The 23,694-nt window shown below is 43.2% G+C and overlaps 1 protein-coding gene across 1 annotated transcript in view; it reads left to right on the forward strand.

The window, feature by feature from the left end:
• Positions 1-19,939, forward strand: part of SEMA6A (semaphorin 6A) — a 124,781-nt gene extending 104,842 nt beyond the window's left edge. Inside the window, exons 20-21 of the mRNA XM_054714974.1 lie at positions 17,952-19,380; positions 19,894-19,939. Of these exons, the coding sequence (XP_054570949.1) occupies positions 17,952-19,147 (1,196 nt within the window). The 3' untranslated portion in view covers positions 19,148-19,380; positions 19,894-19,939. The remainder of the gene's footprint in view (positions 1-17,951; positions 19,381-19,893) is intronic.
• The last annotated feature ends 3,755 nt before the right edge of the window (positions 19,940-23,694 follow it).

A 23,694-nucleotide genomic window follows, 5' to 3' on the forward strand; every position in this document is an offset into this window, starting at 1 on the left:
AACCAAAGAGGTCTTTACTTGTCCAAAAAACCAGTCTTGTAAATCAGAGACTGAAAAGCCCGGTTACGTTGCGAGCTGTTTCCCCCCAGTTCAGAATAGTTGACTCCTCTATGTTTTTAAGAGTTTCACCCAAGCAGGGCTTGGAGTCTGGAGGGCAGACCAGCCGCAGTGAAGGCAGTCTCCATCCTGTCCTCCCTCGGGGTTTTCTGTGCACCTACTCCCTTCTGCTCGGAGAGGGCGTTTCCCAGGCAGACCTGCATGCGCAATTCCCATCCTTTCTGCCTCTCATCTGCTGAGAGTGCTCGCTGCTTCTCTGCGTGCCAAGCCAACCTGTGAAGACGTAGCCCTTTTGACTTGTTCTCGAGCCATGTCCCCTTAATCAATTTTATTCTTCTTCTGTAACTTCTTCGTACTGTGCCCTGCCCCAAATCTTTTTTAAGTGGCTTTTGTCTCAGCGGCCTCTTTACGTTGGAGGGATCCTTGCCCTCACCCTTCCAAGAAAGCACCAGGCCGATCTGTGAAGGGACAGACGATCCCACAGGCCACAAGCCCTAGCATGTGCCATGATTTGTTATGTGTGGCTCCAGACCGCAGAGGTATTCATCTTGGCCGGGTTCTCAAGAAGAGACAACTCAGAAAAAAACACTTTGTGTTTGCCCACTGCGACTTTCTAAAAAAAAACCAACAGCCTTTCCAGTAAAGCATTAAATATGTCGACCAAATATCTAGCTGTTGGTTACAATTGTTTTCTCTTCACCCGAGACTCCAATTGTTAACTCCCCCAAGGGATGGAGGTTATCAAAGAGTCCAATTAACACTTTGACATCATTTTAAAATTCGGCATTGTTCATTCTCTCGGGTCTTATTGTGAATATTGACAAAGCTGGAAGCAGTCTACAACTTGTCAAACAATGGTGGCAGAGGTGTGACTGCATGGGTGTTTAACATGATCACTGTTCTTGTGCTATTAACTCCTTGCCTTGCCCTGTCAAATTTGATTTTTGACAATTGTGTATTTGATGGGGCAAAGACAATGAGATGCTGTGCAGAAAATTTTGAAAGATGTAGCTTTGATGTTCCTTTTACCATGATTTTTATGATTTTAATTTCCATTTTTTGCTCTGACTTGTTTTTGTTTAATGATCATGATTTCTTTTGATCTTTTGTTTTCTTTTGCCAAGCACTGTGTGTTGTGACTTGGTGGTGGCGTTACTCTGTTGGAAAAGTCTTGTTTCTTTTCTGACTCATTATGACGTTCCTTAACTTGACCCAATCTGTAATCCCCTCGCTGCTTCCCTTTCATTCCCTGGCGTGGATGCCTTAATGACGTCACATCCGTGTGTGCAGCATCTCCTGGGATGCAAGAGTTTCCTGGGTTTTCCGAGGGCCTCTGGCAGATGCTCTTGTCACTGGGTCGATTGTCTCATGGGAATGTGACATTTGTATGCTCCAGCTTCAGGAGCTAAATATACTCTGGAATTGTCTCTCAAATACTGCACATTTCCCCCACTAAGCAGAAAAGGTGTCCGCTGACCAGCTAGCTGAGGAGTCAAATGTCCAATGCCCTTTTTATTTTGGCCGCTGGAAAAACACACACCAGTGAGTAGACTAGCCCACAGCTCTGCCCTGCAGACATGCTGACCACCACGGGCTAGTCCCATGCTCTGACCCACCTCCTCCTCCAAACAAGTCCGCATTTCCAGAGTATGTTTGCTTGCCTTTTCTTTCTTTTCCTTGCTGTTGTCTTTCGTGTTGATTTAATCCTGTGCGTCCCTCACCTTCTGTTAAAGCACCTTTCCCAGCCTTGCAATCTAACCCCCTTCTGCTGCCATTGTTCTTAGCCTCCCCCTTTCAAAATAATAGACCCAAGCCCTCTGCCCCTCTGTGGAATGTTCCAAGGCTCTTTCCTTCTCTGCCGTGAGTAGCATTCGGATGTTGTCTGAATATCTAGTCATATTAACAAAGCGTGAGAAGAGACCTGCAAAGCACACAGAAGCATTATCACAGAAAATGAAGTAATTTTCTCGCTCAGTAACTGGCCTTGCCCTTCATTACCCTACTGGCCTTGTCTAATGTCTCCTGTCCTTGCTGCTTTTCTTTAAAATTGCCTGATATCTTTCAAGCCCTAGATTCATTAGTAAAAACACAGCCAACTGCTCTGTTTTATCTCTCGGTCCCTAGATGTCTGGAGCCTCTACAGCCAGCCCTTTAATCACCAAGTTGATAAATTAGATGCAGCCCTAGCTACTTCCTTCTTAGTTTTGCCACATTTAAAAATATATATTATATGTATTCTTCCTATAACGATTGAGGTAGTAATCAGTAGTTACAAAGGGGCTCTAATTACATGTGAATAAGAAAGAAAATCCAGTGTATTTTTAGATCTGGCTTGTCTCCCCTCACCACCAAACCCTTCCCACAGCAAAAAAATAAATAAAAGCTTCTTTTCTTAGGGTAAGCAATACTGAGGATTAATAGTCACTCTTGTGCTTCTTGTTTCTGACCAAAAGTAACAATACCATAAAACCTGATTTCCAAGAAGACTACAAGATATGGGAGGAAATTAGCCATGTACAGATCTGCCTAGCGAGCTGTGTAGCATAAATGTAAACTATAAATGCTGACCATTGGGATGCAAGAATAAATCAGAAACAGAAGAAAATATCCTACTTCAGACTTTCTTTTATAGAGTTCTTGTGAGCTCTCAGAAAATAGACGACATAGTCGATCTATACGATGGTCCCATTTGATTGGAAATGCCAGAATTGTAGTACGCTTATTTATTTTGGGAAATCTTTAAAGTGAAATATTATCACATTATCACATTTAGTCAAGATATGCTTGTTATAGACATGGAAAAGATATAGAAACAGAATTTAAACAAGAAATCAAATGAATAATTTAAACTAAAATGTATAGTAAATGTTGAATATATTCTAATCAATGTACGAGCTATTTGTATAAGCAATTTTTAGTCCGGGAAGTAATAGCCCGGTAAGATTCATAAGGTCTATAAAGGATAATGAGTAAATTACCCACACTCCATAACAATCCTGAATGGAATTTTATAAATCACAGGGTTTATTAACAATCCTCTTTATAATCAATTATCTATTCCTCAAAGGCATCTTACCCCGCAGCAGCTCTGCCTCCCGGTTGGACACACACAGCACCTTCCGTAAGATGCTTTAGGTGGCTCGGGGCATCATGGCTTTCAAGAATCCTGTGGTGGGAAGCCACACCATTTTCATTTCTCTTTCCACCTTATTGGTGATGTCAAGGAAAAGTCTCAGTTTGGTGCTTTATCATTAACAAGTCCCTAAACTTGCTCCTATCTCTTCTGACGAGAAAGTATTGGCTTTAGGTTGTGGGCTTTGACTTGCAGCTGGAACTAGCTGAAATTAGTATTGTTTTGCTTGCCGTGAATTTTATTTTTATAGCCACCTTTTATCTATGAAAAGTGACACTTTTTTCCATGTCTGGTAATGACATAAAGTTTCCATTTGAAATACATTCTAAAGGAAATATTAAGTAAATAACAAGTAAATAATATAGTCCATGAGACTCATTGGTAGCACTAAAATTGGGGTATTGGTAAGCTGAATGACTCAAATTTGGGTAACTCTGCCTATAGTAATTAAAAGACTCCACCGAGGATTAAACTACTACCAAAACTTTGCTTCTGGCCTTTGGAAGAACAGAATTTAATAATCGCTCTACCTTCTGTTGGCTGGGCTCTAAACGTTCCCATTGCATTATCTAGTGCTCTTCTGATTTCTCCTCAAACTACTAAGCTTTTGTGATTGGCAATGAAAAGTTTGGTCAAGGAGGAATTTAGAGTAAAATGAATTTAAACTTAAAAAAAAAAATAGTCATTCTAGGCTTGTTAAGCATCTGGTGAGATTTTTCTCCAGACAGCAGTGAGCAGCCAAGTGTAGACTGCAGCCAGCTATTACCCAAACTGTGGCCTGGGGGCGAGTTTACCCATATCTGGAAGGTCTCCTGTGTTAAGTGCATCCCTTGGCTTGGCAATAACCTACACTTGACCCTTCTTTCCCTTTTCTCCCATTCAAACTTTACCTATTCTGAGTCCCAGACCATTAGAGCCCAGCTTTCTTCATTAACAAGCTTAGAATCCCGGCTTTGAGTATATTTGCTAATAGAACCTAGCCCTGATCACTCTTCCATGTTAACGAACTCCAATGTTTAAAATCTCATGGGTTGGGGATTTTAAAGCATCCCAGTTCTCCCGATGAGGAAAGTGATTTCTTAGCTCCCCTCAAGTCATGTGTAGGTAATTTTCTGTGCAAACTATTGCCGATGACAGTAATAAAGGAAGGGGAATCAGCTTCCCTTCTTTTCCGGACTCCTTCACTCGGATCCGATTTTCTCTGCCATTTCTTTAGTACTGTCACCATAACAAAAAAAAAATGTTTTCTGACGCTTCTCAGACAAAATGTATTCCTGGCTCCATAGCACAGCGTTGGATGCCAGTAAGGAGGTAGAGGCCATGCTAGAGATAGACATAGTTCCTGTCCAAGAACTATCAACCCGCCAGACGGATGAAGCACACACAGACTAGGAAATGCACCAGAAAGCTTTTACGACCTCCACTGTCTTTGTGAAGAAGGCAAACCTGTGCACAGCAGATTTAAAAAAAAAAGGTATTAGACAACTTGGCCAAACACATCAAGGACTCAGGACTTGGAAACGGTTTTTCAGCCCCTTCTCTTTAGTCCTTCCCTGCAGCACCAGTATTATAACAGTCATAGATCACTTGACAGGAAGAAGAAAGTGAGCGGTGTTTGGGATAGGGTTCATATTTAAAATTGCTATAGAAATTCTGGCAAACTCAGGACTTTTTTTTTTTTTAACAGTCTGAACTTGATTTAAAAACACGCACACCACTAAGCCCATGCATAGCTTTTTTTAAGTAAAACTTAGTATCACAGCCATTTCTAAATGCGATGGTTGAACAGGACAGTCTTAGAGAATTCAGAGAAAGGGCTCTGTCTGATGAGAAGGACTGCCGAGTGGGAAGGGCAAGGAGCTGGACTCCCACCCAACAATTTGACCATTAGCTGAACCAGTTAGGAGAATGCATGGTTAGGGCCCAGGATACCAAGAGATGGGAAATCAATGGCGAGTGTTCCAACAACCCTTTTGAATTAGAGTTCATTTATTTCTGTTCTTGAGGGTTAGAGGAAAGGTATCCTTCAAAGCTCACAAGAAATTTGGTACCTAAGTGGCTGTTGTTACTGATAATGAAAAAATAAAATACAATTCTTGAAATCAGTTCATTAGTATTTTTTTATTTGCAAATTATAAATTTTAAAGGTTTAGTATTATTTTTATTATCTGTTAAACTATTTTTATTATCTGTTAAACTATTTTACTCTCCAAGACTTTAGAGTGGGTCTAAAGAATATTTCTAAGAATCATTAGAAGCACATTACTTGGGGGGAGGAGAGTAGGATTGCTAGGTAAAATACACACTGCCCAGTTAAATTTGAATCTTAGTAAACCATGAATAATTTTTTAGTGTAAGTATGTCCCACATATTAAATGGGACATACTTATACTAAAATATTACTGTTTATCTGAAGTGGAAATTTAACCAGGTGTTTTATATGTAGTTGCTGCCTGGCAATCCTATTGAAGAGGTTCCTGTTAAGTTATTCAGTGAGAATATAAGATCTAATCTCTAGATTACACTTGCTCTTTAACCCTTAGAATAACCCATATCAGAGGAATTAAAGTAAAAATTTAATTCTGTGAAAAATATTTAATTTTTCACTAAAAGTTATGTGTTTGAAACATAATAACTTAATTGATTATCACTGAAAGCAAGCTTTTAAATGTCAGTTTTAAGTAAGGGAGGCTCAGAAATCAAACCATTCCTAAACAAAGGCATTGTTAAAACTTTTGGTTCTTTCTAATTTTATTTAAACTCAGGTTTTAATCAACTATTATATTAATCATCTTTTTTTCCTTCTTTGTGTGGCTGTTCTGTTTTTCCATTTCTCATTTCCATGGCTCTGAAGGGGATGAACTGGAATTCAAAAGGCACTACAAAATAATAATTTAATAGTAGTGACAGTAACACTAAAAGAAAAGCAAAACAGCATCCTTCATTTCTTTCTTCATGCACTCAGCAGACATCCAACACGTCTGCTGTATATAAGCCTTATGCTGAGTGTTACAGTGCACACTGATCTGAAATCAACACATAAGCCCTGCACCCAGGAAGCTTACAGTGTAGCAGGCGATACACACACGTGACCTCCTGGCTAGCCAATGAGGCAGAGTGAAGTCTGAGAGTAAAGGAATTAAAGGAAAGAAGGGCTGGCCAAGGGCTGAGAGAGGATAAATGGAGGTGCAACTCATGCAAGTTGAGGGCTAGGTAAGGTCTTCAAAGTTTTGAGGGAAAAGGGGGAAAGGACATTCCAAGTTAAATAAGTGACATGACCAAGACACAAAGCGATTAAAGTACAGAGTATAATGATAAAGAGGCAAGTAGCATGCTGTGATGAACGTGATAAAGTATACAGAGGGCCAGAATGGGAACTGAGGTTGAAATGATAGTACGGAGCCCCATGCTAAAGGCTCTGGGCTTTATCTGCAGGAAGTGGGGGATAGGAAGGTAGATGGATGGAAAGAAAGGGACAAAAGGAGGTAGGAGATGGCAAGACAGAGATCCAGAGACTGATAGGTGATAGACATTTATTAAATTGATTATTCAATTTCCTTAGGCTCTAGGTTATTAATTACATATACACAAGAAACTTGGAACATGAAATTTTGCTTCAGTTTTGGATCTGAGGTGTCTACACATCCCTGGCATTTTCCTGGCAGAGCTCTGGCCAAGCTCAAAGCTCTAGTATGTTAGGTAAAGCCCCAGCCAGCTTCCCTTGCGCTTCCCTGCCACTTTAGTTAAAACACTGGGGTGCATGGCACATGGCGGACTTTTCATCCAGAACAGATTCTGAAACCAAGGAGACTGAGAAAGTAATGGTACTGTAATCCAGGGTGCCACCATTTATTTTTTGCATATTAATAGTTCTTTGTCACCTATTGGGAAAGGAATGTATTGGCAGTCTCTGACTTTTCTCTGAAAAACTGAAGAGAATGATATGAGGTCAGGAGCTGGGCTCTCAGACAGATGACATGGGGATTTCCCTGGGAGTGTGTGCTGAGAGGAGGGACGAGGACTGGAAGCCAATGTAGAGGCTGAAATTGTTCTTCCAGCAGCTGGGGCAGAGACGCTGATTTGATCTAATTAATTTTGTGTCCTCTTGACAACTTGCTGAATTTATCTAAGGTCTTGATGAGATTATTATGGAAAGGGTAGAAGAGAAAATAAGTGGTCAGCCATGTAGAAAATGGTTTCATCTCCGTCTATCTGAATCTGCACACCAGTATTTAAATTTTCTTTCTAGAGATAACTAACGAAACCTATTTTCACCTAACAACCATTTTTCTTTTTTAAAAAATGGACTTAAATTATGATTATGGCGACTTGAATTTTTTTCTTTTAAAATCAGCAACTTAAACCTCAGGGTATTTTAAAAAATCAATTCACCTTCTAGAAGTGCTTTTTACCTTTACTCCATAGCCACTTTTTTGAGCCACATCACCACTGACTTGAATTCACTTTGCCCCCTCCCTTTTCCTGAAAAATCTCTTTATTTCCATCCTCTCCCATCTTATGCACAAACACACACCACGATGACAAAGTTTTCTGACAGCCTAATGGGACTTTCAAGGACTACAGGGACGAGGTTAGGCACAATCTTATTAACTGAACATCTGGTGTAGTTAAAAATTTGCTCTTTAATTGGTTCAACTGCACTGTGTTCATCTAACATTTTTTTTTGTCCTAATAGTAAAACTGTGAAGAGTCATTCGAATTTAGAATCATGTATAATAATGGAAAAATAACATTAGCTTTGTAATAAAACTTTCTGATAGCCTCATTTCCTGGAGTTAAAAAAAAAGGGGGGGGGGGTTGTTACAAGTTTTACTTTGCACACCTCACTGCTCCATAGGCAAAGGAGTCCAACAAGGCAAAATAGTGGAAACCCGGACATTTCCTAAGGACATTTTCTCTTGTCTTGACATTATACATGAGAATGGCCTCGGAAGCTGCAAGAGTTGCTCAGAATACATAATTCATGCGGTTGCCAGAGAGAGAAAGAGGACAGAAGAGCTGTGTTCCTGTGCGGGTCCCAGGGAGATACAGGCTGTGCAAGTCATAGGGAAAGTCCTGCAAAGCAAGGGGGCTGTGCTTTAGGCCTGGCAGGATCCCTGTGAAGCGCGTCAGATGTCAATTCCCGAGCACCTTAAATCGCTGAGGGGCCCTGAAGTAAGCTAGTGAGGTGTAGTTGAAGATATTCAAACATATTGGATGCACAGTAGACGGGATCTTAATCGGTGTCAGGAAACTCATTACGAGCAATGTGAAGGTTTGTCATCCTTAATTAATATTTCTTCAGCTCTTGGTAGTCTACAGCCTGAAAACTGTCCTTGTAAAAAGATTCATTTTTAATGGGATAATAGGAACTTCCCACTCCAATTATTTTTAAATTTCATATTTCTCTAAAGGACGCATTCTTTTTCCAAGATGTGCCTGCAATTACACGTCTTCGCTGAAGACAGGGCAGTCATGATGAACTGCATAGAAATAATGGAAATTCAGTGTAGTCACCACTGACAGTGCTTTATTAGGAGGGAAAATGATGTCAAGAAATTTATAGGGCAGCAAACCGCATTATGCCTAACCTTTTGGACATATTAAAGCTTGTCATTTCTAGTCTTACAGCTTCTTGTTATTCATAAATAATAGATAACACTGGACACAATCATCTGACATTTGTTGAGGTAATAAATATACCCTAAGTGCTGATGGGTCTTGCACTCCATGATTTAAAAGCACACAGCAGAAATTTAATGTAATTTAAAATGTCTTATATAATCCTATGGATTTGCAGATTCAGTTCAACTCAGCAGATCTGTAGGCACTGAGCTCCGATGAGTGCACTGTTTTGCTAGGCATTTTTATTATTATAAAGCAGGACCTTAATGTGGGGAATGAACCATGAACTCAGGTCCCTCCTTCGATCCAGAAATATAAAGAAAAATAATCTTTCTGAGTTTCTTATTCTCTTGCCCAATCGTGCAAAGATAGGGAGAAATGTTGTTTGACGGCTGTGTGTCGCTTGAGTGGAGTTGATTTCAAGGTGACGAGGTGCAGGCCTTAAAGAAAGTTGTTTGGTCTATTCAATAGTGAGATTCTGCTGCTTCTCTCCCTGGGACCCAGTCCTGACTGGGCTGATCCAGTCTAGGACCTCTGTGATGGTCCCTGTGACAGAGATGGGGAGCAACCGAAATTTCCCTCTGAGTCTCCACGCTGGGACAGATAAAGAGACCACAGGCATTTTCCCAGCAGCTTTGGGCTCTAGCGAATTGGGTTCTGTTACAGGAGTAGTGGCATGGTATTTTAGGCTGTGTGTCAAGCTTTTGTCAGGTACCAAGGGGAGGTGTTAGGGATTTGCCTTTCCAATACAACCACATCAATTTTTGTGTTCTTTGTCAGAATAAGTAACCACAGTGAAGAAATTGTCATACACGAGAATCACCAAAGATTCATACTTTCAACACCAAGCAAGACTGCGTTTATTCATGTAAATTCTGTTTATATACTGCCTTAGTGGTGTGTGAGGTTGGACTTTAAAGCTAAAGATGTAGTTGCATTTTCTGGAATACTGTTCATGTCAGTGTTCCTCAAGCTTTTGTGAACATTAAAAATCATCTGGAGGCCTTATTAAAACACAAAATTCTGAATCCCAACCCCAGAGCTTCTATCTCTGGGTAGGACCTAGGGAATTGTGTTCTAGCAAGTTACAGGTGATGGTGATGCTGAGTAGCACTGGTTTAGAATAATTTCCCAGTTGCTATGGACCATCTTTCTTATTTACAGTCACTCTCCAAGATTTTGTTGTATTTTTAAATCCTATTTTCCACTCTTGGCTAACGCAAACCCTCCCAAAGTGTTGCATTAAAATAGTCTATCTTGGACCCTGTCAAAGGCAAGTTAACTTGTCACAAATTCTAGAAACACTTCCCTTACATTATTAATTGAGCATTAACACATGTCCTACCAACAACAAGTGCTTTATATGCATTCATTTACTTAATCTATTTAATCCTTCCAACAACACTTATCTCATAGCCAACACCTCTGGGACTTAGAGAGATCGAGTAACTTACCCAAGGTCACTCAACCAGTTAGTTATAGAGCCAAGACTTAAACCCAGGTCTTTATGACCTCAACGTTTATGTTCTAAACCATTAACACCCAGCCTCATCTATGACCTAGATCCTAAGAACTATACCTCTAGCAAGTTTAAGCTGTCAGTTTTAGGAGTTTTCAAACAGACCTATTTCCTCATATTTATTTTATCCTTGCTTTGTAAAGAAAAAAAAAGAAAAAAAAGAAAGCCTGAAAATTATACAAGGAATCACCTAAATTTCACAATTTTTAAAGGAAATCCTCTTCCCCATTTTGTTGCTTTGATGCCGTGTAAGAGAGCAAAGGAAAAAGATGGGACCAGGAAGCTGGACAATAGAAATGCTTTGTCTGGTTTCAGAAATGACTTAGATATTGGGTTCCCAGTGTTATCAGAAAGAAAACCTCTAAAAGGAGGGAAACAAACCATACAAATATTACTAAAACTTTGTCCATCTGAAATAACCATTACCTTTACAAAGACAGTGACAGTTCCAACACATGTAACCACAGACCAACATCCCAGGACCTGGCTTTTAAAGTTAACTTATCATGACTCCCCTCCAGCCTCAGTCCCAGCTCTGGGGGTAGCACGCCCATCGGCAGCGCCAAACCTAAAACACTGGAGCAGAGGAGGAACAATGAACTGAGCACTCCTGTTGGCACAGAGTGGGAAATGAAGCTGTTTCTCTCCTAAAAAATATAAAGTCAAATGAGTTTCATGCTCATTCTTCCTGTGATGGCCTCCCAACAACAACAAAATGCATCCGTTTCAAAGGAGATAGAACTGGAAGCGGATCCATTTGCAGTCAACCACACAGTAAGCACTACTGCAGTATGTAAATTATTTTAAAAATAGCTTCTGAGCTGAGGTTATTAAGCAGCCAGAAAGCTGCTTTTACGTTGGCATGGTCAGTCATTAACTTGATCATCTTGAAGACCATGACCCCTCCCAGCATCTAATCTTCAGCCTCCTGTTGGCACCGAGGGGGAAAATATCAAAAATAAAAGGAAAAGGAAAATTTGAGTTATAAAACTCTGAGCCCATTTCCATGGCTGCTGGCGTTTCAGCTTATTCCTAAGCCATCTGGTTCCCATTATCCCGTAAGACAAGAAGAAGGCTGCTTCCTGACCAGATAACCACAGAGCGCTCCCACTGCGCCTTCAGTGTGGTCATCAGCATGGGCGGGGTGTGGCTTGGAGGCTGAACGATCTCCAGTTAGGGTTTTTCCCCCTATTTATTTTCTTCTCTCCTTAATGGGGATTACAGCGGGCCCTCTGTGGTTAGCGGCCATGATGCTTGGCCCATGGTTAGTTCATTCATACTGCCTTGCAGGACTGTAAGCCTGGCATTTTGATGCAATAAGATTTTCAAACAAGAAAAACTGGGTTGTTAGATTCCATTCAACCAAGTTGTTATGAGGATTTCAAGGAAATTGTAGGTTTGTCTTACTATAAAGCAGAATCCAGAGTCTATTTTAGGGGATCCTGCCCCAGGGCTTTTCTTGGTGTTTTGCCATCTTTCTGAGCTCGCAGACCCAACACGGAACCCCACTCTGGCTCGCAGTGGAGGAAATGTCCATCCTCCTCTCTGCCTTTGCAGATTTTTCTAAAGGACACAGAGAGGCTTTGTTGTCTTTGTGGCTACCAGGTCCGATTTACACAGATGCCTATTAATCACTTCACTATGGAGACAGACACATCCATCATATCACAGCAGCTCTGAATCAGGCCGTCCCGTGAACACTGAGGGGAGCGTATACACTTAACCATTTCGAGGTACTGGCTGCCCTGGTCTCATATACTTAGCCAGGTAATTGGGGACAGATGGGCGGGCTCTTCTCTGGTATTTAGCTTAGTAGATGCAATTGATTTTATGTGGGGTTTTTGTTTGTTTGTTTGTTTTGCTTCATTTTTTGAAAGGACAGATAACATTTACACCTATTTCTGTAGTATGCAAGGGATAAGTATAGTTGAAGACTGTTTTAGTTTTAAAAATAGTAATAATAGATTCAAGTAGACTAGCTGTGCTTTAATGCAAAGGTATTGACTCTTTGAAGCCAGTTTTTCAATAATGGATTCAACCGGGAAAAGAGACCCTTGAAATTGCAGGCAAATTAACCAAGAACTTTCCTTCCAAAACTGGCATGTCTTCTAAATATCTTTTTTAGTCACTCAAGGCTTTCACAGCCTGCTTCCAAATGGTGTTCAGCTCTCACTCTTATTTTCCCTCCACAAATACTCATTCACTTAAACTACTTATTTAACAGATATTTACTGGGCACTTTTGTGCCTGGGACTCAGTGGTAAATCTCTCACTCCTACAAGCAGCCTAGGTGAGAAAAACAAACATAAAGCAAGTAGCACAGAGCGATGATTTTAGGATTGAGAAGTGAAGAGTTCAGGACACTTGGAGGAAGAGCTGACCGAGTCAGAGGGATTTGGAGAAGGTGAGTAAGGACATTCCAGACAGAGAGCAGCCTGTGGGAAAGCCCAGGAGTCACAGCACAGCACAGCTCTGGGCACCTAGGGCAGAAGAGACGAGAAGGGAATGAGACCTTTCACCATTAATGAGCACAGCACTCCTCTTTTCCCTCCATGCCTTGTTCTTGTTGCTCTCTCTTCAGCTGACATCCTATGCATTCATTTTTTTTTTAATCCTCATCTAAGGATATGTTCATTGATCTTAGAGAGAGACAGAGGGAGGGAGGGAGGGAGGGAGGGAAAGAGAGAGAGGAGAGAGAGAGAGAGAGAGAGAAGAGTGAGAGGAAAGAGAGAAACATCTATCAGTTGTCTCTCGTATGTGCCGGACTGGGGATTGAAACCCGAAACCTAGGTATGTGCCCTAATCAGGAATGGAACCCACAACTCTTTTGATGTATGGGACAACACTCCACCCAACTGAGCCACCCCGCCGTGATGACATCCTATGCATTCTTCAGACTTAGCTCGAATGCCACGTCCTACACAAAGCCTTTGCCCATGTTGAAGTAGAAGCGATGTATCTCATGATACTTGCACACTTTGGATGTAGTTCCTGTGTGAGCACCTGCCTCCTTCTCCCCTCCTGGATCACAGGGTTGTGTCTCCTTCACCTTTGTCCCCCCAGCACCTAGCACAGTGCCTTAGTCCATGCTCAGCAAATGTTTGCTGGAGACAGTCCCAAAGATGCTTGGGGTCCTGATTATACCAGGGGAGTGACAGGAAAGGCACCAAGAACATCACAATCCGCCCCTAGTGAGGAGCGCCCCTTCCCTGAGGTTACTGTTCAGAGCCTGGTGCTGTGCTCCCCGAGCAGGCGAGGAAGTTGGACAGAACCTGCAGGCAGGGCTGCCAGGAGCCATTCCTAAAGAATTCGATGTTTGAAATTTCAAAATGCACTGACATGGCCATCATAGGAAAAATCAGAACTGTGTTAGACTTCCTCTTATTTTACAGCTTATAATTGTTCCTATTTTGAATTACATATTGCAGGGCCTGGGGGGCGGGGTTGTTCACAATCTTTTCATCACTTCAACCTCTAAAGCCCTTTAACTGCTCCTCTGAGACCTTCTTCCAGCATCTCAAAACTCTCTCACCTCAGGAAAAAACACACAACAGTGGAGATTCTATTCTTTCTCGGTTCTGCCAATTTAGGCATGATTTCAGAGAAATCTCTAAGCCATTGTGTGCCTTGCTTCCTGCAGTAGGAAGGTGGAAAGAATAAACCATTTAGCACTTCATGACTGGTGAGAAATAGCTTGTGGTTAATGAATCAATGCAAAGGATTTTTCAGAAAATGTTTTCATTACTAATGTCCCATTTTCAATTGGTGAGCATAAAAAACCCAGGAGCTGGTAAAGAAGCTCAACTTCGATAGAGTCTATGGGGAGGGAGTCTACCACCCACCATACAAAGGTCCTTCCTCTTCCCCAGGGCTGCCCGTGACCATTGCCCAGATGCATTTGTTTTGAATTATTCAGTTCTATCTGAACACTCAGTTGTTACAAATAACCCACTTACCCTCATCTCTTGGAATTATCCCAGGAGGAATTTTCTTTTCATTTTTAAAATAGTTTCATTATTTTGAACAAATACTGAGCAGCTTTATAGATTCCTTTTGTCTAATGGATGCTAGTATGATTATATTCTGTTACATAATTGGAGATACATTTTTGTGACTTCAGAAGCAAGGTTATAGTCACTCCAAAGATGACCCACCAAGTTTAGAAGTCCACTTTAAAATGTCTCAACTACGCACTGCAAACTCATTTATTTAATAATCCTTTATTACGTGCCTAAGAGCCCTGGGAATGGTGAGGGTGGTACATCCATATAGAGTTCAGTCCCTGTCCTCAAGGAATCTAACTGTAATCACTATTTTGCTGAACATTGCCCACTTTTGTTGTTTTACTTATTTAAAAATTCAGCACCAACAGGCAGTGTTATCTTATGTTGTCTCAACATATCATCCTTTGGCAACATTTGGACAGCACAAGGTTTGGGGCTGGAAGAACATGCCTGCCCCCTCGCCCCAGGAGAGCCATAGCAAATGAAACCAAATGGAGCAGCTGGGACTATTGGTCTTGAGCTGGTGGTGAGGTACTAGCCCACCATTCCCTTTGGTGGCTTGACTTTTAGATTTGTCCAGCAAACTACAGCATCTAAGCTCTTTCTTATTCGTTATTTCATTTGATTCTTGCAACAACCCACTAAGGCATTAAAATTAGGTGTGCTAACCCCACATTACAGATGAAAAAACTGAGGTCCAGAAACGTTAAGTCACTCGCTAGAGGCCACCCAGCAGTAAGCATAGGCCTAAGATTCCAATGGCACAGAGATGATTTAATCATTTCCATGAACGCCCCTTTGCCCTTTTTCATGATATAGGCAAAAAGCTTCATGTTTAGAAGGCATTTTCCAAAAAGAACTTTTAACTTCTTGACTGCACTTTCAACTTAAATCTCTGACTGTTTCTAACTTTGGCGTGGAGTTTCTGAATTTGCACAAACAGATGAGGGAAGCCACCTGCTTCATGGTCGATATCAAAGCTGAAGAGATACAGAAAGGTTTTTAAGGGCACTATTTACATAACAAAATGAGGCAAGGGGGAACTGTCTGACACATCATTTTTCTCGAAGGTCAGACCCTGCTTGATTTGTTAACAACCAAAAACCTGAACCCAAAGTCATTCACTCAAAAAAGTTTTCCCAGTGAAAGAGCAGGTGGTTTCCACGAGTCTAAGATAGAAGTGGACCTTCAGATATGAGAGGAAGAATGGGAGCTGAAAGTAAAGAAGCAATAACACACTTGAAACTTTTGCAGTATTCCCAATTAAACAATGAATGAAAAAGGTGGCCTGCTCTAGCCTTATTCTTTTCATGTTCCTCTTCAGCTGAGAGGGCAATTTAAATTGTAATATTCATTCCAAAGGTGACTGTAGATAGCTACCGATTATGAGTATGCATTTATTGGGAAGACACGGCCCCCATAGATATGCTTGCCTGAAAGGGATTCATAAAGTACCCTTTGCTATGAAAAACATTACCTGGTGTCCCCATCAGTGGTCTAGCCCCACTGAGATCACCAAGTCAGCGAGGGAACTTAAGTCCATTTTATTCACAGCTTACATTTTTGTAGCATTATATGTAGGTGGTTAGAAATGATGTTCCATAGAACCCCATACACAATCAAAATGGAAAGAAAAGCAGTGCTGTTTTAGCATTACAACAAGGAAATGCAAATTTAAGGAAGAAATTTTCATTCGCACAGATCCTTGGGTGACTGGGTATTAAAACATATTTGAACACAGAGACACCCCACTGTTCGGGGAGTTCCACAACATAAAAGGTGTGAGGAATAGCTGAATTTCCTGCTGGCTTTTTGCTTCTCCTTTTCTACCCCTTAAAAGTTCATGAAGCTAAATCTAGAAGTATTTGAAAAGTGTCACGTTTGGAAATTATTCACTGTCTTACCATCTTACATACACTTTCCCTGGGGTGAATTGCCTCCCCTGCCCTTTGTTACCAAGGACATTTGTTTAGTCACAGAATCTTTCGCAAGAGATATCTGCTGCTTCTATGTATTCCCCACCTGAAGTCACAATCCTTTGTCACTGGACCATCCTTTCCATAGCAACCAACTGTGATGTCAAAATTGAGGGGAGGAGGACAGTTTAGAAAGAAAAGAGAATGTATCATCTCAGGCTAAAGTTTCTGAGTTTTAAGACCATCACTCCACTAATCAAAATATTTTACCAGAAAAGCCCCAAGGCAAAGCTGCGTTTCTTCACGGTCCCAGCTGTGACATAACAAAGCATTTCCGCAGAAATGTAATGGTTGCATGTTGTGGGTTTTGGGAAACAGTGGAGATTTTTATTTCGTTTCATTCTAATTCTGTGCCACTGATATCTGCCAGGAAAATACATTAAACATATTCCAGAAAGAGTTGATTTAGTAGATGAAAAATGTGTCTCCTGGGACCAGAAAAGGTACATGTTCGGTCTTACTATCAGTTTCCATAATAGGAACAATGTTTACATTTCCTCAGCCGGAGCGAGCGGTGTCTGTAATGTATTCATGTTCTTTCACTCTCCAGAGGCAGGAATTGAAGTATTTGAGGTTTTATTTTTTAGCTACCGCATCAAGCACTTAAGATCTGACGATGGTGATGTGTATTCTCACTTGGCATTAAATAATAAGAGCTTCAGTGTTTGCATTTGATTAGAGTCGCTCAGCTTGGTGGCTGATTAAGCAGGAACAGGGACAGCAACTTTCCTCAGAAACACAGAGTCTCGGTTAATGTAGTGTAAGTTTACTGACGGGTGTAGTGATGTCATTTTTATTAAATGGAAGAGATCCGCTCGACTGAAGAATCTCACCGTGGCCGCAAACTCCGGCCATCATAGTGAGACATGACACTTCTCAAACCCACTCCGGGGCCCCAAATGGTCCCTCCTTTTCTAACCATCCTTTTAGTTCAAGTAAGGGAAGAGCTTAATTCAGATATTCAGCACACTTACCTGAATTTGGGTGTGCGTGGGGATTTCTGTTTGTTTGAAGAGATGATGCAAAATGAGCGCACATTTGTAATCTGTGAGCTTTAGCTATTTTCTTTCACTGCAAATGACACCCTTTCCTCCAGTTGCTTGAAAGACAAATAGATGTAGCTTTTCTCCAGATAGAGGCCCTCGTGCCCACCAAAAAGTCATCAGAAAAGACGCGGGAAGCCTCAAGTATTGTGCAGTTTGTTCCTTTAACCGTGGGTAGAACTGCTGCCTCTTCCCCTGACTCAAAATACCTGGCTTATCCCACTTCTTTGAGGGGAAGACTGAGAAAAGATGAAGAGGGGGGAAAGGGTTGAATTTTGGAAATGACAAAACTGCCATCTTCCACGGAGTGCAGCCAAGTAGAAAGAGCGAGTACTTGAGAGGGAGAAGCACTTTTCAGAAGGCAACAAAGAAAGTCTATTTACATACCTCATGGGGTGGAGGGGGGGGGGGGCGGGGGAGGCCTTGGGGAAGGATTAATCAGTTAATGCTTGGCAAGCTGCGCCTGGAAGACAAGTTATGCTGAGGTGCTATTGTCACTTATTCCCGTTGTTAATTAACAGGGTGACTGCCACACCGAAGTAGGCTTCTTGGTGTCCTTTCCTTTCCTAACACCACGTGCGATGTCTGTTGCAGGAGTGATTCGCGAGAGTTACCTCAAAGGCCAGGACCAGCTCGTTCCTGTCACCCTCCTGGCCATCGCGGTCATCCTGGCGTTTGTCATGGGGGCCGTGTTCTCCGGCATCGTGGTCTACTGCGTCTGCGATCACCGGCGCAAGGACGGGGCCTCGGCGCAGCGCAAGGAGGAGCTCAGCCACTCGCGCAGGGGCTCCATGAGCAGCGTCACCAAGCTCAGCGGCCTCTTCGGGGACACCCAGTCCAAAGAGCCGAAGCCGGAGGCCATCCTCACGCCGCTCATGCACAACGGCAAGCTCGCCACGCCGGGCAACACGGCCAAGATGCTCATCAAGGCCGACCAGCACCACCTGGACCTGGCGGCCCTGCCCACGCCCGAGTCCACGCCCACGCTGCAGCAGAAGCGCAAGCCCAGCCGCGGCAGCCGCGAGTGGGAGAGAAACCAGAACCTCATCAACGCCTGCACCAAGGACATGCCCCCCATGGGCTCCCCCGTGATCCCCACGGACCTGCCCCTCCGGGCCTCCCCCAGCCACATCCCCAGCGTGGTGGTCCTGCCCATCACGCAGCAGGGCTACCAGCACGAGTACGTGGACCAGCCCAAAATGAGCGAGGTGGCCCAGATGGCCCTGGAGGACCAGGCGGCCACCCTGGAGTATAAGACCATCAAGGAACATCTCAGCAGCAAGAGTCCCAACCACGGGGTGAACCTGGTGGAGAACCTGGACAGCCTGCCCCCCAAGGTCCCCCAGCGGGAGGCCTCCCTGGGGCCCCCGGGAGCCCCCCTGTCGCAGAGCGGCCTGAGCAAGCGGCTGGAGATGCACCACTCCTCCTCCTACGGGCTTGACTATAAGAGGAGCTACCCCACGAACTCGCTCACCAGAAGCCACCAGGCCACCACGCTCAAAAGAAACAATACTAACTCCTCCAACTCCTCGCACCTCTCCAGAAACCAGAGCTTTGGCCGGGGAGACAACCCGCCCCCCGCCCCGCAGCGGGTGGACTCCATCCAGGTGCACGGCTCCCAGACGGCGGGTCCGGCAGTGACTGTGTCGAGGCAGCCCAGCCTCAACGCCTACAATTCATTGACCAGGTCGGGGCTGAAGCGCACCCCCTCGCTAAAGCCGGACGTGCCCCCCAAACCTACCTTTGCCCCCCTGTCCACATCCATGAAGCCCAACGATGCGTGTACATAATCCCAGGGGATGGTCAGGTGTCGAGCCGGCAGGAAAGGCGAGGCGCGCTGCGCCCGCGCGGTTCTCCGCTGCCTGAGGGCACACCAGACCGAGAGGGCCGCGCAGCGCCCGGACGCTGGGCCTCTGGGACTCGGGGGGGACTCGCCAAGTGGCCCACGCGGTTTGGTGAAGGTTTGCGACGCGGGACTCGCCTCCATTCTCTTCCTTCACTCTCCCCCCACGCCCCGCTACAGGTCGTACTCACGAAAGACTTAAATTATCATCACAAACATGAGCCAAAAGCACATACCCACCCACGCCCACACGTGTGCACATGTGCGCACGGACACAGAGAGAAAGACACACACTCACACACAGACACTCACACACAGACATTCACACACAGACACTCACACAGAGGTGAACAGCAATTGCAGGATTTTGTCCGGGACTGCACAGGGCGCTGCCAAGGTCGGCTAGCGTTCCAACTTGCAAAACACAAATAGATTTTTTTTTTTTTTAAATCATGCAAGTTAAAAAGACAAAGGAATTCATTGATAATTCTAACTCAGACTTTTAACAATGGCAGAAGTTTACTATGCGCAGATACTGTGAAATGCCCACCAGTGTTACAGCTTTCTGTTCTAGCAGGTTAATGCCATGTTGGGCAACGATGTCATAGATTTCTGCTCCTCTCTTTTAATGAAATAACGTGACCGTTAACGCAAGTAACTTTATTTATTGTTCACCCTTTGTTTTTCCTTAAGGAATGGACTCTTCCACACACCGCCCTATGAACAGCTCTTCAGAAAGCCCCTTGGCGTTACACTATTTAACGTGAAATCCATTAACTGGAATAATTGAGTTTCTTTATTTTTACAATAAATTCACTGAGTAAATAAGTTGGAGCTGGAATCTGAGCTTTGTGTTTGGACTGTCTGATCTCTAGCTAAAGGAGAAAGTTAAGAGGGGAGTGTTTATTTAAATCTACCAGTTAATGTGCTGGTGAAATCTCTGTGCTATAACATGCAAAAAAGTAATCGGTTTAAAAGTCCTTCCAGATCCTAACTTCTAAAGCAACCAGGAGAGGAACTTCTAGAATGGCACAGCCATGCCTCATTGCTGCCAACATGGCTTTGTCAGTGGTTCCTACTTTCTTGCGAAGGCACCAGCTTGTGATACGCCATCTCATTTCGCCTTGCATGTGAGACAGCAAACAAAATCCACAAACGGTGTGAACTAATTACTACGCTGGCTGCTACCTTGCATAAATTAATGGTTTGATCACACAGGTTTTTCGTGGGGTTACATCTGTGAATAGCCTGTTTTCCACATGTAAATTTGTGCCTTACACCCTGAGTTGTGTACACTTGTAAACTGTCATTTATGATAAACTTTTCCCTCCTTTTGAAATAGAGATATTTATTTAACCCTTGCCTCACCCCACTCCAGTCCTCTGGAGGATTAGCCGTCCAGCAGGTAGAAGAAGAATGCAGTGGTGATGCTTAGAATCTCACAGCCTGGGAAAGATGGGCGCACAACACCCTCCAGTTCACACCTCCTTCTAGTCGTGCCAACTCCAACCACCCTTTGGCCATGATCAACATGGACCCTAGTGTTGTGGGTGGCAAATCCCTTCTCTCCCTCTAGAGCTCCCTGCTTCCCTTAGATTCTCAGATCATTTCAACATGGTAATACCCTCATTTGCCAGCAGAAAAAGGACTAAAGTCCCAGTCCTTATTTCTGCCAGGTCCACTGGCTGGAGAACACGCCGTGTGCAGTTGGGCAGGCATCTGGGAGGCGTCTCCAAGCCGTGTGCTCCGTGCATGCAAGCGATGCACACAAAGAAATGACATGGAAATAGATGCAGGCAGGCTGGTCCCTGCTGAGATTAATGAGTAACTCCAAGTACAAGGCCAACTACAATGGATGCTGCAAAAACCTTGACTGGGGCAAGAGATGTTTAAAATTTTTTTTTAAGTTTCTTCTTTTTGTTGTTCTGGTTTGTAGGGGGCGGGGTGGGTGGGTGTTTTCCCCTTGGTTTTCATTGGCGCAGGCACACCGAAGGGACTTTTGTTGACCATGAACAAAAGACTTGTCAACATACTGTAAACCGTGAGCATTTCTGGTTGTTGTTTTAAACAGTTAAACATATTTGGTGGTCTCTTTGTCTTTTTAGTTCCAGTTTGACCTGGGGTTAGTTTGGTCTTTAAAGAAAAACTTTCTAAAAAGACAATTTGGGGCAATTTCTAGTTGGCTGGTTAAAAACACGACGCCTCCTTCATCCGAGAGAGACCTAGGTGTGTGGCAAGGTTGCCCGCACAACCTTTTGTCCCAAACATCTCTTGCCGTTTTGCTGTTGTTTCGGGTAAGCCTTGTTGTTTTTGTGTCCTTATACTTTTGTTAGTGGAGTCAATGTTCACATTCTGTGAACTCTGCCCTGAAACCGTGAAGTCTTTTTTAGATAGAAACCGAGACACTGGTTGATCCCTTGGATTTTCTTTAGAAATGCGGAGTTTAGGAAAGTGATGGGTGTATATTACCCTGCTCCCTTCTTCCCCAAGCTCCACTCCCAAGAGTATTGACGGGGCAGTGCCCACCGTCTCATCCCCATGTGTGGACGTCATTGCCTCAGCTGTGTTATGGAGACCTGTGTCAAAATTCCAACCCTTACTTCCCACAACGCATCACTTGCAGTGTTGACCCTAGAATGCCTACGTGTATTGAGCTGGTCTTCTGCATTTGAGTATTTTTCCGCCTTTTCTTTTTTTCCCCACCCCGTGTGGGGGGAGGGTCCATAAACCTGAGTGTGCCTTTGCTTTCCACCCTTGCTAGACACTGGTAGATGCAACAAACTCAGATTTATATTTGTTGTAAAGTTGTAAAAATATTGTGATGTCATCAACTTTCCTTCCATCTCCACATCCCTTAACATCTGATTCACAACTTAATGTATGTTGTAAAAAAGAAAAGAAAAAAAGGGGGGAAAAAAACAAAATAGCAAGCAAAAAGGCTCTTTATTACTTAAAAGTAATAAAACAAGACTGTTCATTGTCCTTTGTGTCCTGAATGCTTTTATTTATCTCTTAATTTTTCCCTTTTTAAATTTCACACTTTGGGGGTAGCAGTCCATTCTTCATCACTATTTGGCTTCCAACGCTTGAATAACAATGTAGTTAGACCCATTTGTTTGCAGTACCCATACCTTTCCCCCTTCCAGAAAAAAAAAAATTGTTGATGTGTTTTCTCTGCCTGCATCCAGCCTGGAGCAGGATTGTACAGAAGCCACCGGTAATTAAAAGGCAGAGCACGCACTGACTCCTTCTATTCATTTTATGCATTTTCTTTTTATGGGCTTGTTCATCATCAAACATTTATGGTAGGCTTGATAGTTTAAGAGATCAAAGCTAGGATTTTAGTATGTACAGTCCACTAAAAATAGATCCTTGCACAGATGTGACTTCAGCCTTTTTTACATATTAATAAGGTGGAAGGTGCTGGATTTCACTCCTTGTTAGCATTTATCTCTTGTAACCCAGAAGACACTGTTGGAGGTAAACTGGGATGCAGCACCTGATTTTTACTTTGCAAAATAGCATTATGAAATGCCTAGGTCAGGTTTTCCCCTCTGGGATATTTTTTAAGTTATTTAAGTCCTCAGCTACAATAGTTTACTTTTGATTTTCTGAACTAATTTTTTTTAACATTTTAGGTCAGTTTGAGTGTGGAACGCTCTGGGGTTGGGCCTCAGTTCACACCTGTAGTAATCTAGTCACCTTTGATAAGTCATTTCCAATTGAATTTCTGAAACCCCACCCTTAGGGCCAGGCACTGTCAGGCACAAAATTGACTAGGATATGGTTCCTTCTTCCTCTAGTATAAGGACAGATTGATGTGCTTCTGTAATGGCCTTTGGGAGGAAGTGGCCCAGAAGTTTGGGGCACGAGGCTGCAGTTGAGCTGGTTCTTACAGAATGAGTTCTCTGGACAGCTAGCCCAGGTAGAAGGGATCACTTGTGCAAAAGCACCAAGTGTGCTGTGTTTGGGAAATAAAAGTTCTGGCTGGCTTTGAACAGGGCCTGAGAGTGCCTGGCTGGGACAAGGCTGGGAAAGAGGGTCGGTGCCAAGACCAGGAGGGGCCTGGTTACCCTGTGCTAGGATTTTGGCTGATGGGCAGTATCTGGAGTATATGAAGCAGCAAACACATGTGTTTGTGCTTTAAAAAGCTACCTGGCAGCAATGTGAAAATGGATTGGTCCCGGGAGAGGCTGCAGGCTGCTGGGTGATGTGCCAACGGCATGCCAAGCTATTAGGAGGACACAAGTGAAAACTCCCCATCCAACATAAGATTCTTTAGGAAACAGCTCTGTGATTATCCCCTTTTGCCAGAAAGATCTTGTCCCTAAAACTGACAGGTTTGCCCTATCTACTTACACCCAAATGTAAAACAGAGAATGACCAACAGTTACTCTGATCCGTTCTTTTAAAAAATGAGGAAGCTGCCCGACTCGTGTGGCTCAGTGGTTGAGCATCAACCTATGAACCAGGAGGTCATGGTTCGGTTCCAGG

This window comes from Eptesicus fuscus, chromosome 4, assembly GCF_027574615.1.
Source record: "Eptesicus fuscus isolate TK198812 chromosome 4, DD_ASM_mEF_20220401, whole genome shotgun sequence".
NCBI lineage: Eukaryota > Metazoa > Chordata > Mammalia > Chiroptera > Vespertilionidae > Eptesicus > Eptesicus fuscus.